Source organism: Lepidochelys kempii, chromosome 6 (genome assembly GCF_965140265.1).
Source record: "Lepidochelys kempii isolate rLepKem1 chromosome 6, rLepKem1.hap2, whole genome shotgun sequence".
Lineage (NCBI taxonomy): Eukaryota > Metazoa > Chordata > Testudines > Cheloniidae > Lepidochelys > Lepidochelys kempii.
In genome coordinates, this window is record NC_133261.1 from 3195067 (window position 1) to 3209755 (window position 14689).

The 14689-nt window shown below is 46.6% G+C and overlaps 1 protein-coding gene across 1 annotated transcript; it reads left to right on the top strand.

The window, feature by feature from the left end:
- Window positions 1-12220: 12220 nt before the first annotated feature.
- LOC140912449 (olfactory receptor-like protein OLF1) lies at window positions 12221-13153 on the top strand. The gene has a single exon (XM_073346861.1). The coding sequence runs from the start codon at window positions 12221-12223 to the stop codon at window positions 13151-13153; it is 933 nt and encodes a 310-aa protein (XP_073202962.1).
- The last annotated feature ends 1536 nt before the right edge of the window (window positions 13154-14689 follow it).

Consider the following 14689-nt stretch of genomic DNA (forward strand, 5'->3'; position numbering starts at 1 on the left):
AGCCTAGTTAATCCAGTGCATAGCCACTCACACTGTTGGGATGTTTTACCTCATCTCCAAACTAAACCGCCGATTCTTGTCCTACACTGCACTCCCAGATACATTGCTTTCCAGTTTTATTCCTAAACTCTGCTTCACGGAGTATAAATTACAGGAAATAAATAAAATTAAGAAAAGAATAATCGGGAGGGAACTGGCCTGCTCGGAGATATTTTGGAGCAGCTTCTGCAGAGATACTGCGGAGATCTTCAGAGTTAACCACCAGTTTGGGGAATATCCTCCTTTTTGCAGCCTGCTCTGACCTTGGCATTTTCAGTGAGGACTGCCCCAGGCACCTCTGGGTCACAGGAGGCAGAAAGCCAGGAGGAGGAGTTATGAGCATGAGTCTTAGAGGAAGTAGGGACACAGTGTTTCCTGGGCACAGACCTGGGGTGACAGACTTTGGAGTTTCTGAATACTGAGATTGTTGGTTGTTTCTACTGGTGTTCAGGGAAGCAGGACGTTGTGTACATTCTTTGAAACCCCACGCCCACAGATTATACCAAAGAATATAGCTGACTTGGATCATCTATACTTCCTCCTAATACAATCGACCCTGCAATGCCTCACAGGTTGGCACCACTTAGGAGAAGGGGGAACCAACATTCCCTAGAGCACTGATAATACCAGGCAAGCCTGAACACCCATGGGGGATAATTTCTGTTACCACAGTGAAGAAGGGAAAAGTCGTTACTGGGCCTGTATTGGATCTCCTTGGAGGTAGGTGATGACCACAATGTCCTTGTGAATCTGCAGCCATGGATCAGTGCATGGGCCCATCCCTGTGGTGACCTCACCCTTTCATGTCAATCAAACACTATTGTCAGTCAGCACCACACCTTTGGAGTTACTGGGACATTTTCTAGGTTGGTGGCTGCGACATACCAGGGTCCAACCCAGACTAATCAGCAGCTGTGTCACACCTGCCTGCTACCGTGCAATGCTTTGCTGAAGTGGCTTCCATCTGGGCCACTCTAAAACAACCGTGAAGCATGGAAATCGTACCTGAGGCATGTGTGTGTAACTGCAACCTGCCCAGGAATAGTTGGGTTACACTCAGGCATTCCCCACCGTTGGTTATACTGCAAGGTGACCCCAGCACACTCCCCATTCTTCAATTTCCCTCCCGAAATGTACGTCCTGTGATGCCCAGTCCATTATTTTTTTTTTCTCAGCACTAACATGCCTGCAATTCTCAGACATTTCTATTTAAACACACTGGATTAGATAAAAGAATAAAACAAAGTTTATTGAACACAAAGATAGATTTTCAGTGAGTGCAAATGAAAAGGCAAAGAAGTCAGACATGGTTACAAGAAAAATAGAGCTAGAGTGCAACTTGTGCCTAAGTTAACAAATGATGTGAAATTCAAAGCAAAAGTTTCCTCACCACATGCTCTCAGCAGTCTCACTGACCAAACTTCTTAAGTCAGGACCCCTTAAAACCTGATTCACAGGAGAGGGGTCTGTCCTTTTAAATGCACATTTTTCACCCTCCTCCTGGGAAAAAGCCTCCCTACAAAAGGTGGACAGCCTCTCTGACCACCGCCCCCCACCTTCCATCTTGACTTCGCTCTCTGGGCTTCCGTCTGAGTCAGACTCTCCTGCGTCTCCCAGAAGGGAAGGTGTCCCTGGTCCAGCTGTTGGCTCACAGCTATCAGCAAGGACAGACCCTTCCCTGGCCAGCAAAATCCCGTTCTTTCCCTCAGGTTGGGCTTGCTTCCAGCTACAGAATCCCTGGGGTCTGTTCCCACCACAGCGGTTACCAGGACCTCAACCTCCACCTTCGGGGTACATGTTTCTGTGCACCCCAGAGCAGGGCCTGTCCCCTGCCGACCTGCAACTTCCTGGCAGTCAGCAGCTGGGACGGCCTCCTTGTTAGAGGTGGAACATTCCCTCCCCTAGGCACAGGACAGGAGCTGGCTTTGTCCAGCCCCTCCCGCAGGGACTTGCCTTGAGCCCCAGAGCTACAGCAACTGGATACAAACATTCCTGCCCCCAAGGCTGCATGCTTCACTGCTACAGAGGAATTTAAGAGACTCTCTCCTATTCCCCCACTAGCCCATGTGTCTTCAAACACACATCCTGCCCGGGGGCTTTGATCACAAGATTCCTTCCCGCTGTTAACCAAGCCAGGGACAGATTCCACCACATCAAAGAAATGATTCCCCAGTCGAAACAGTGCAAGATTGTGAGCCACTGTGGCAACAGTCAGCTCAGCCTGCACATCACCGGTTTCCATGGGTACCTTAGCTAAAGGGGCAAGGACTTTCTAACCACCCACCAGTTCTAATTCTGCCATTTTCCATGGCAACAGATCCTTCTCCTGGACCAGGTCTCTCCTGACCACAGAAATCTCTGCCCCCATGTCCCTCAATCCCAGGAGAACTTTTCCATTCAGTTTAACAGCATGCATGTGCTCACTGCTTGGCTGGGTAGAAGCCCCCTTTACAAATCCTGGGCGGAAAGAGGCAGCAGCCTGGCTCTGAGAAGCAGCAGCTTCATGTGTTACCTGCTGCCTGTTCCCACTCAGCAAAGGACATTTATTTCTCAGGTGCTCAGTGGACTCACAATCCGCGCACCTCTTGGGCTCCTCTGCGCGTACAGGAGACTTTGGACGAGTAACAGGGGAATGGGGAGGTGAACGCCCAGCCTCCTCTTTCCCTGTGGTAAAACAGTGATTCTGCTTCCCCAACCCTATGTCCCTCTGCCCCTGGTATCTGTTTAGTTGCAGCTTGTGATGGCTCAAAAGAGTCTGCAATCTCAGCCAATCCACCCATTGCATCCACCTTTTTGTCCCACAAATCGTGTTTTACATCATCATTGCACATATTCAGGAATTGTTCCTGACTAACCAAATCACACATTCCTTCCAAGCTTGTAATGTCTATTCCCCTCACCCACCTATCGAACAAATCTCTCATTTCATTCCCATAAGCCACATTACTCAATCCAGATCATAGAATCATAGAATCATAGAATATCAGGGTTGGAAGGGACCTCAGGAGATCATCTAGTCCAACCCCCTGCTCAAAAGCAGGACCCATCCCCAACTAAATCATCCCAGCCAGGGCTTTGTCAAGCCTGACCTTAAAAACTTCTAAGGAAGGAGATTCCACCACCTCCCTAGGCAACGCATTCCAGTGTTTCACCACCCTCCTAGTGAAAAAGTTTTTCCTAATATCCAACCTAAATCTCCCCCACTGCAACTTGAGACCATTACTCCTTGTCCTGTCCTCTTCCACCACTGAGAATAGTCTAGAACCATCCTCTCTGGAACCACCTCTCAGTCAGTTGAAAGCAGCTATCAAATCCCCCCTCATTCTTCTCTTCTGCAGACTAAACAATCCCAGTTCCCTCAGCCTCTCCTCATAAGTCATGTGTTCCAGACCCCTAATCAATTTTGTTGCCCTTCGCTGGACTCTCTCCAATTTATCCACATCCTTCTTGTAGTGTGGGGCCCAAAACTGGACACAGTACTCCAGATGAGGCCTCACCAATGTCGAATAGAGGGGGACGATCTCGTCCCTCGATCTGCTCGCTATGCCCCTACTTATACATCCCAAAATGCCATTGGCCTTCTTGGCAACAAGGGCACACTGCTGGCTCATATCCAGCTTCTCGTCCACTGTCACCCCTAGGTCCTTTTCCGCAGAACTGCTGCCTAGCCATTCGGTCCCTAGTCTGTAGCTGTGCATTGGGTTCTTCCGTCCTAAGTGCAGGACCCTGCACTTATCCTTATTGAACCTCATCAGATTTCTTTTGGCCCAATCCTCCAATTTGTCTAGAGCCCTCTGTATCCTATCCCTACCCTCCAGCGTATCTACCACTCCTCCCAGTTTAGTATCATCCGCAAATTTGCTGAGAGTGCAATCCACACCATCCTCCAGATCATTTATGAAGATATTGAACAAAACCGGCCCCAGAACCGACCCGTGAGGCACTCCACTTGACACCGGCTGCCAACTAGACATGGAGCCATTGATCACTACCCGTTGAGCCTGACAATCTAGCCAACTTTCTACCCACCTTGTAGTGCATCCATCCAGCCCATACTTCCTTAACTTGCTGACAAGAATACTGTGGGAGACCGTGTGAAAAGCTTTGCTAAAGTCAAGATACAATACATCCACTGCTTTCCCTTCATCCACAGAACCAGTAATCTCATCAGAGAAGGCGATTAGATTAGTGAGGCATGACCTTCCCTTGGTGAATCCATGCTGACTGTTCCTGATCACTTTCCTCTCATGTAAGTGCTTCAGGATTGATTCTTTGAGGACCTGCTCCATGATTTTTCCGGGGACTGAGGTGAGGCTGACTGGCCTGTAGTTCCCAGGACCCTCCTTCTTCCCTTTTTTAAAGATTGGCACTACATTAGCCTTTTTCCAGTCATCCAGGACTTCCCCCGTTCGCCACGAGTTTTCAAAGATAATGGCCAATGGCTCTGCAATCACAGCCACCAGTTCCTTTAGCACTCTCGGATGCAACTCATCCGGCCCCATGGACTTGTGCACGTCCAGTTTTTCTAAATAGTCCCTAACCACCTCTTTCTCCACAGAGGGCTGGCCATCTATTCCCCATGTTGTGATGCCCAGCACAGCAGTCTGGGAGCTGACCTTGTTCGTGAAGACAGAGGCAAAAAAATCATTGAGTACATTAGCTTTTTTCACATCCTACGTCACTAGGTTGCCTCCCTCATTCAGTAAGGGGCCCACACTTTCCTTGGCTTTCTTCTTGTTGCCAACGTACCTGAAGAAACCCTTCTTGTTACTCTTAACATCTCTCGCTAGCTGCAGCTCCAGGTGCGATTTGGCCCTCCTAATTTCATTCCTACATGCCCGAGCAATATTTTTATACTCTTCCCTGGTCATATGTCCAACCTTCCACTTCTTGTAAGCTTCTTTTTTATGCTTAAGATCCGCTAGGATTTCACCGTTAAGCCAAGCTGGTCGCCTGCCATATTTACTATTCTTTCAACACATCGGGATGGTTTGTCCCTGTAACCTCAACAGGGATTCCTTGAAATACAGCGAGCTCTCCTGGAAAATACAGCCAGCTCTCCTGATCCCCGCTTAAGACTCCTGAATTTAACCCTGTAGGTTTCAGGTGTAATCAGAAACTGTTTCAAAACCAATTTCTTAAATTTACCATAATTTGAAGCATCATCAATACACATCTTATTGAATATGTCCAGAGCTCTTCAAGTCAATTTTCCTACCAATGTGGTCATTTTTTGATTGTCAGGAATTGTATGGAGGGTGCACAAAGGTGATGAAATATTCACTGGACTCATCATACTGCTGACATATTCACTCCCATTTGTGTATTTTTGGGGAAGTGGGGCCAGCTGCTGGTGGGTTTTGTCTCTTTGACTCCATAACAGTGAGTTCATGCTTCTGGGCCTCAATCTGGGCCTGTATTTCTCTGTCTCTTAAGTCCAGGGATCATTTGCTGCTGGCTGCCTCTGCTTCCCTAGCCCTTTTGTGGACAGCTTCTTCCCTGGCTGCCTCTGCCTCTTTGAGCTTCAATTGAAACTGCAGGTCCTTTGCCTTCTCTTCTGTTTCCAGTCTGGCCAGCTCTACCTTAGCAGCTACCTCACTGGTAGTCATTTTCCTGCTTTCTTGTGCTGGGCCACACCCCCTCTGCAGTTCACTGAAACTGAGATTCACTCAGTTTCAGGGGCCTCTTTGTTAACAGAGACGTTCCCAGTCCCCAGTTTTCAGCCTTTCCAGGCAGTCTGCAACTTAGAATCATAGAATATCAGAGTTGGAAGGGACCTCTGGAGGTCATCTAGTCCAACCCCCTGCTCAAAGCAGGACCAATCTCCAACTAAATCATCCCAGCCAGGGCTTTGTCAAGCCTGACCTTAAAAACTTCTAAGGAAGGGTATTCCACCACCTCCCTAGGTAACGCATGCCAGTGTTTCACCACCCTCCCAGTGAAAAAGTTTTTTCTAATATCCAACCTAAATCTCCCCCACTACAACTTGAGACCATTACTCCTTGTCCTGTCATCTGATATCACTGAGAAAAGTCTAGATCCATCCTCTTTGGATTCATCTTTCAGGTAGTTAAAAGCACCTATCAAATCCCCACTCATTCTTCTCTTCTGCAGACTAAACAATCCCAGTTTCCTCAGCCTCTCCTCATAAGTCATGTGTTCCAGACCCGTAATCATTTTTGTTGCCCTTCGCTGGACTCTCTCCAATTTTTCCACATCCTTCTTGTAGTGTGGGGCCCAAAACTGGACACAGTATTCCAGACGAGGCCTCACCAATGTCGAATAGAGGGGAACGATCACGTCCCTCGATCTGCTGGCAATGCCCCTACTTATACATCCCAAAATGCCATTGGCCTTCTTGGCAACAAGGACACACTGTTGACTCATATGCAGCTTCTCATCCACTGTCACCCTTAGGTCCTTCTCTGCAGAACTGCTGCCGAGCCATTCGGTCCCTAGTCTGTAGCGGTGCATTGGATTCTTCCGTCCTAAGTGCAGGACTCTGCACTTGTCCTTGTTGAACCTCATCAGATTTCTTTTGGCCCAATCCTCCAATTTGTCTAGGGCCCTCTGTGTCCTATCCCTACCCTCCAGCGTATCTACCACTCCTCCCAGTTTAGTGTCATCCGCAAACTTGCTGAGGGTTGAATCCACACCATCCTCCAGATCATTAATGAAGATATCGAACAAAACCAGCCTGAGGACAGACACTTGGGGCACTCCGCTAGATACTGGCTGCCATCTAGACATGGAGCCATTGATCACTACCCGTTGAGCCTGACAATCTAGCCAACTTTCTACCCACCTTGTAGTGCATCCATCCAGCCAATACTTCTTTAACTTGCTGACAAGAATACTGTGGGAGACCGTGTCAAAAGCTTTGCTAAAGTCAAGGAATAACACGTCCACTGCTTTCCCTTCATCCACAGAACCAGTGATCTCATCATAGAAGGCAATTAGATTAGTCAGGCATGACTTGCCCTTGGTGAATCCATGCTGACTGTTCCTGATCATCTTCCTCTCGTCTAAGTGCTTCAGAATTGATTCCTTGAGGACCTGCTCCATGATTTTTCCGGGGACTGAGGTGAGGCTGACTGGCCTGTAGTTCCCAGGATCCTCCTCCTTCCCTTTTTTAAAGATTGGCACTACATTAGCCTTTTTCCAGTCTTCTGGGATTTCCCCCGATCGCCATGAGTTTTCAAAGATAATGGCCAATGGCTCTGCAATCACAGCTGCCAATTCCTTTAGCACTCTCGGATGCAACGCATCCAGCCCCATGGACTTGTGCACGTCCAGATTTTCTAAATAGTACCGAACCACTTCTTTCTTCACAGAGGGCTGGCTACCTCCTCCCCATGCTGTGCTGCCCAGTGCAGTAGTCTGGGAGCTGACCTTGTTCGTGAAGACAGAGGCAAAAAAATCATTGAGTACATTAGCTTTTTCCACATCCTCTGTCACTAGGTTGCCTCCCTCATTCAGTAAGGGGCCCACACTTTCCTTGGCTTTCTTCTTGTTGCCAACATACCTGAAGAAACTCTTCTTGTTACTCTTAACATCTCTCGCTAGCTGCAACTCCAGGTGTGATTTCGCCTTCCTGATTTCACTCCTACATGCCCGAGCAATATTTTTATACTCATCCCTGCTCATTTGTCCAATTTTCCACTTCTAGTAAGCCTCTTTTTTGTGTTTCAGATCAGCAAGGATTTCACTGTTAAGCCAAGCTGGTCGCCTGCCATATTTACTATTCTTTCTACACATCGGGATGGTTTGTCCCTGTAACCACAATAAGGATTCTTTAAAATACAGCCAGCTCTCCTGGACTCCTTTCCCTCTCATGTTATTCTCCCAGGGGATCCTGCCCATCACTTCCTGGAGGGAGTCAAAGTCTTCTTTTCTGAAGTCCAGGGTCTGTATTCTGCTGCTTTCCTTTCTTCCTTTTGTCAGGATCCTGAACTCAACCATCTCATGGTCACTGCCTCCCAGATTCCCATCGACTTTTGCTTCCCCTACTAATTCTTCCCGGTTTGTGAGCGGCAGGTGAAGAAGAGCTCCCCCCCAGTTGGTTCCTCCAGCACTTGCACCAGGAAATTGTCCCCTACATTTTCCAAAAACTTCCTGGATTGTCTGTGCACCACTGTATTGCTCTTCCAGCAGATATCAGGATGATTGAAGTCGCCCATGAGAACCAGGGCGTGCGATCTAGTAGCTTCTGCGAGTTGCCGGAAGAAAGCCTCATCCACCTCATCCCCCTGGTCTGGTGGTCTATAGCAGACTCCCACCATGACATCACCCTTGTTGCTCACGCTTCTAAACTTAACCCAGAGACTCTCAGGTTTTTCTGCAGTTTCATACCGGAGCTCTGAGCAGTCATAATGCTCCCTTACATACAGTGCTACTCCCCCACCTTTTCTGGCCTCCCTGTCCTTCCTGAACAGTTTATACCCATCCATGACAGTACTCCAGTCATGTGAGTTATCTCACCAAGTCTCTGTTATTCCAATCACATCATAATTCCTTGACTTTGCCAGGACCTCCATTTCTCCCTGCTTGTTTCCCAGGCTTTGTGCATTTGTATATAGGCACTTGAGATAACCCGCTGATCACCCCTCATTCTCAGTATTAGGCAGAGGCCCTCCCCTCTCACACACTCCTGCTTGTGCTTCCTCCTGGTATCCTGCTTCCCCACCTACCTCAGGGCTTTGGTCTCCTTCCCCCGGTGAACCTAATTTAAAGCCCTCCTCACTAGGTTAGCCAGCCTGCTCGCGAAGATGCTCTTCCCTGTCTTTGTTAAGTGGAGCCGGTCTCTGCCTAGCACTCCTCCTTCTTGGAACACCATCCCATGGTCGAAGAATCCAAAGCCTTCTCTCCGACCCCAGCTGCGTAGCCATTCATTGACTTCCACAATTCGATGATCCCTACCCCGGCCTTTTCCTACCATGGGGAGGATGGACGAGAACAACACTTGTGCCTCATACTCCTTTTTCCTCCTTCCCAGAGCCACATAGTCTGCAGTGATCCGCTCAAGGTCATTCTTGGCAGTATCATTGGTGCCCACGTGGAAAAGCAGGAAGAGGCAGCGGTCCGAGGGCTTGATGAGTTTTGGCAGTCTCTCCATTACATAGTGAATCTTAGCCCCTGGCAAGCAGCAGACTTCTCTGTTTTCCCGGTCAGGGTTCCGCAGTTCTAGCTTCTTTTGATCTTCACTCTAACTTATTTTGCTTATTTTTCTGTCCTTATTTCCCTTACCTGAAATAAGCAATCAGAAACTAACAAAACAGTAATCACTTTGTCTATTCTCCACCCACAACAGCCAAAATTCACTTAAAATCACTACCAGAGTCTCAAAGCTATCAGCTGTGCACAGATCCTGCTCAGCTACACCACTGTGACGTGTTGGATCACAGAAACCCCTTTGGGACTGCCACCCGATGTGCTGAGTCTCCCCCTGAGCCTGTTTTCCCAGCCAGCTTGGGACTTCAGTACCTTACCATGTCTGAGCTAGACACGCTTGCCTGCTGCAAACCCAGATCCAAGTCTCACCCATGTCCCCCACAAGCTGCAGGCTTCACTGAAAACAGCTTAAGAAGTACTCCTGTCTCCAGCACTCAGACACCCAGCTCCCAATGGGGTCCAAACCCCAAATAAATCAGTTTTACTCTGTACAAAGCTTATACAGGGTAAACTCATAAACTGTTTGCCCTTTATAACACTGATAGAGAGATAGCACTAACATTCCTGGAACTTAGCTTCTCAGATATTTCTATTTAAACACACTGGATTAGATAAAACAATAAAAAAACAAAGTTTATTGACTACAAATAAGGAGGCATAGAAGTCAGAGATGGTTTCAAGAAAAATAAAGCTAGAATGCAACTTCTTCCTAAGTTAACAAATGATGTGAAATTCAAAGCAAAAGTTTCCTCACCACATGCTCTCAGCACTCTTACTGACCAAACATCTTCGGTCAGGACCCGTCTCCCAGTCCAATGGCTGCTTCCTTTCTCCCTTCAGATGCAGAATCAATGGGCAGAGAGAGGGGGAGAGAGAGAGAGCGGTGCCTTGGGATGTCTGCACCTTCTTTTCAGAGTCCTATTCCCCTTTGAGAAATATTTCCACCTGTTTACCGTAAGACAAAGTGTCTTTGTGGAAGGATGTTCCCTGATGCTTTTTCCTCACCTATTTAGATACATAATTAAGTAGAACACACATTTCTTTGTTTGAGACAGAGCAGTTTGCCATCCTCAGTTTTGAACATGTATTTATAACACAATACAGTGTAATCTTATAACTTCACATCCATAATATAAAAATATTATCAATATTTGTGAGGAGAGCATGACTAATTTTAGTTGACTCATAGATTTATTTAGCATCTTATAGCTGAGCTCTGTGTGCAGATAATATGCGTGCAAGATGGACAGTTTTGTGAACTGCACAAGTCCATAGCATGCTGTGGCCTCCCCCTGAGCTCCTCTGGTCATCATGTGGCCGGCATCAAGGAAAATGAGTGAACCTATCTTTCCTACTTTGAGGAGTAACCTAGCAAGGGAAGGACATAGGATAGCATGGTGATTGGAGTGCTATAAATAGCTAGATAATCTGGAGTACTCTTACATGTCTTAAAGGTTTTACATTCCACCAACTGGGGCCAGGACAATGAGATAACTCTCAAACCAGGAATGACAGAGAAGATATCAGCTACACCTGCAAACAGTTACTACGTTTCACCTGATCTAACTTTCTGGTCCTTTGATTCCAAATTTGTTGCTAAGGCTGGTTGAAAATTTTTCTTGAGAAGTTTTTTTGATAGGAAATTGGATTTTCGGTTTAACTATTTTTTCCAAGAAGTTATCTTTTCCCCGGAAATTATAAGCTTTCCATCAAAATACCAAATACCCATCCTCCCTAACCATGGCTGTGGGACTCTGGTGATGTTCCAGGTCAGTTCAGCAAGAGGAGAGTCCATCATGCATCATGGTGGATGTAGTCCAGCCTGGGAGCCTGGCCCATGGATTGTTGGTGTGTAGTATCTGACGTACCCTGATGGTATTTCTGAGTCAAATTATTAAGTTTTTACTGAGAAGATTTTGGTCTTCACAAAACAAACAAACAAACAAGCAAACAAACAAACAAACAAACAAAAAACAAACCCTTTGTGGCTCAGGTATACACAATACCCAGCCTGAAGTGAAAACAGCAGGAAGAAATACACATCTAACCTCATACTCTGTAAATCTGGCATAAATTGCATCATTTAATAAACCAGTAAGAAAGAGTCAGTCAAATTAGTCCCCAGGGCAACAATTACACCAAGGATGACTTTGGTTAACTGAATTAATTAATTACGTGTTATGGCTCTCTGAGCTCAGCTATTCCCAGTTGCTTCAGGAATCATGTCCCATAGATCACACATCTTAGTATAAAGCTTCCCGAATGGTCCAAACTGGCAATTTCTGTCAATGATTAAACACCACCACAGCTCTCTCTCTCTTCTCAGCAGGTACGTGCTATTGTCCTGAATTACAGACACGCACGCACGCAGGCACCTTGGGGATCAGCAGGTATTGAATTCCAGGCCTCCAGCACTGAAAGCCTCAGCCCCAACTCCTGCCACTTCAGCTAAAGGAGCGACCTCCTTGGTTAGAAAAAAGTAGGCAATTACCTAGTCACTGAAGCCAGGGCTTCCCATGATGTCTCTGGGTTTTCATACAGGATAAAGTAAATGCCAAAAAGCTTACAAAGCATGGTAAGCAACTTTACCCCAAACGGACATGCCAAGCCACAGAGCTCACCTTGCCCAAAGAGTGTGGAAAGATTGACATTCCTTTACTCTCACTCCTTCTTTCACTAAGGAATAATCCCTTCAAACTGATTCTCTCCCAGCAGAGTCACAAGTTGCTGTTTTCTTTTCGGATTCGTGAACAGTAATAGTTGTGTGTGGGACATGATTAACCTGTGTGTCATTGTGTTTGCACAGAGTGTGCATTTTATCGAACATCTGGAATGACCAGCTGTGAACACCTGGCTCTGTGGACTAAGCCCTTCCCTGAGTGGGTACTGATGTCCACTGAGAAACTGATCTCCATTTATCCTCTCTTACCTCTTTACAGAGAAGGGACAGATTTTCCTCACAATCGACCTGCTCACATCTCTGTAGATGCCTGATCTGTGTTCAGAGGACATGGGAAATCACTCGGATGTGACTGAGTTCATTCTGTCAAGACTGACAGCTCGTCCGGAGCTGCAGGTCCCCCTCTTTGTAGTATTCCTACTGATTTATGGTATCAACCTCCTGGGGATTGGGGCGATGATCTTGTTAATCACAACTGATCCCCGACTCCACATCCCCATGTACTTTTTCCTCAGGAATTTGTCTTTCTGTGACCTCTGCCTTTCCTTGATAATTTCCCCTCAGATGCTGCTGAATTTCTTAGCCGAGAGGAAAAGTATTTCTTACGCGGCCTGCACTGTGCAAATGTATCTCTCTATCATTTTTTCAGATATTGAGTGCCTCTTGCTAGCTGTGATGGCATATGACCATTATGTGGCCATCTTTAACCCTCTGCTCTATACGGTCACCGTGTCCAGACATCTTTGCAAACAGCTGGTGGCTGCTGTGTACGCTGTGGGGGTGGTGGATTCAGTGATACACACGTGTTTTACATTTCGGCTGTCATTCTGCAGCTCCAACATCATCAATCATTTCTTCTGTGACGTCCTCCCACTGTTGGTGCTCTCCTGTTCTGACACCCACATCAAAGAGATTGTGATCTTTGCTTCCATGAGCTCCACTCAAGTGATCAGCTTTGTGAGTGACCTCCTCTCCTATGTAAATAGCATCTCCGCCATCTTACAGATCCGCTCTCCCAAGGGCCGCCACAAAGCCTTCTCCACCTGCACTTTCCACTTGACCTCTGTGGTCCTGTATTTTGGCACCCTCTTCTTCATGTATTTACGTCCCACCTCCAGCTATTCCATGGACCCAGACAAAGTGACCTCAGTGTTTTACACGCTATTGATCCCCATGTTGAACCCCCTCATCTACAGCCTGAGGAACATGGAGGTGAAGGATGCCCTGAGGAAAGCAATGAATAAACTCCTAACCAATTCTTGAATCTTTTTAATTGTGTATTGGTTTAGTGGTGGGAAATGGAAATAGGTGAATTCAATTCCCAGCCCATTAAAAGTAATTTCGTAGAGCCCGTGGGAGTATTGTTGTTTATTGTATTGTTGTTATTATTTTTTTTTCTATTCCTACAAGGTCTGCAGGCCCAAACTGAGATCAGTGGACATAACATGGGAAGCATCACAAGGCCAGAGAGAAAGAATGATTTTATAAGCTGGTGGCCAGGGGCAACCACCTTGAGGATGAAATGTTGAACTTCAGATCTCAGGACATTGTCTGGCAGTTCCAAAGGGATTTCTGTGACCCAACGAGTTAAACGGAGTTTTAGGAATAAAATTAGGAAAAAAATTGCAAAAAGTATGTGTGTGTGTGTGTGTGTGTGTGCGTGTGTGTGTGGGGGGAGGAGGGCAGGGGAAGATAGCACAAGAACCCATGTACTTCAATTGCAGGAAGGGTGGTTTAGGTTGGGCATTAGGAAAAATATCCCAACAGTGAGGGTGGCTGTGCACTGGAATAACTTGCCTCGGAAGTTTGTTGAATCTCCACCATTGGAGATTTTTATGAGCAGGTTAGAGAAACACCTGTCATGGATGGTCTAGATAATACTCAGTTTTGCTGTGTGCAGGGGAGTGAAATAGATGATCGCACAAGAAGCCCTGCACTTGGAGGAGGGCAGATGCCAGGCAGAGCACTGGGCAGCGCAAGGGACACACACCTGCCAACAGTTGATATTCAGCTCCACTGTACCCCGCACCACATGCACACACAGAGGGCCTAATACACACCAAATGCACACACACAGAATGCCCACTACAACTCACACAGGGTGCCCACTACACACAACACACACAGTGCCAACTGCACACAAAACACACACACACAGCCTGACACTGAGCTCGATCAGAATGCAGAATAATCTCTACTGGGAAGCTGGGACAGCTGCAATATTTCTAACTTGCCTGAACAAAAAGAACTGAAGGGGATTCTGCTGCCCTGGCAGGGAGATCTGACTAGTTTTCCTAACTGGTCTTTTCTATCGACATCTGTGAAGGTTTCTTCCCCACTCTGAACTCTAGGGTACAGATGTGGGGACCTGCATGAAAACCTCCTAAGCTTACTTTTCCCAGCTTAGGTTAAAACTTTCCCAAGTTACAAACTATTTTACCTTTTGCCCTTGGACTTTTGCAGCCACCACCAAATTTTTAACCGGTATTATTATTAGGAAAGAGTCCGTTTGGAAACGTCTTTCCTCCCCAAAATTCTTCCAAACGTTACCCCCTCCCCCTTTCTGGGGAAGGTTTGATAAAAATCCTCACTAATTTTCATAGGTGACCACAGACCCAAACCCTTGGATCTTAAGAACAATGAAAAAACACTCAGTTTATTAAAAGAAGAATTTTAATAGAAGAAAAAGTACAAAAGAATCACCTCTGTAAAATCAGGATGGTAAATAACTTACAGGGTAATTAGATTCAAAACATAGAGAATCCCTCCAGACAAAACTTTAAGTTACAAAAAGACACA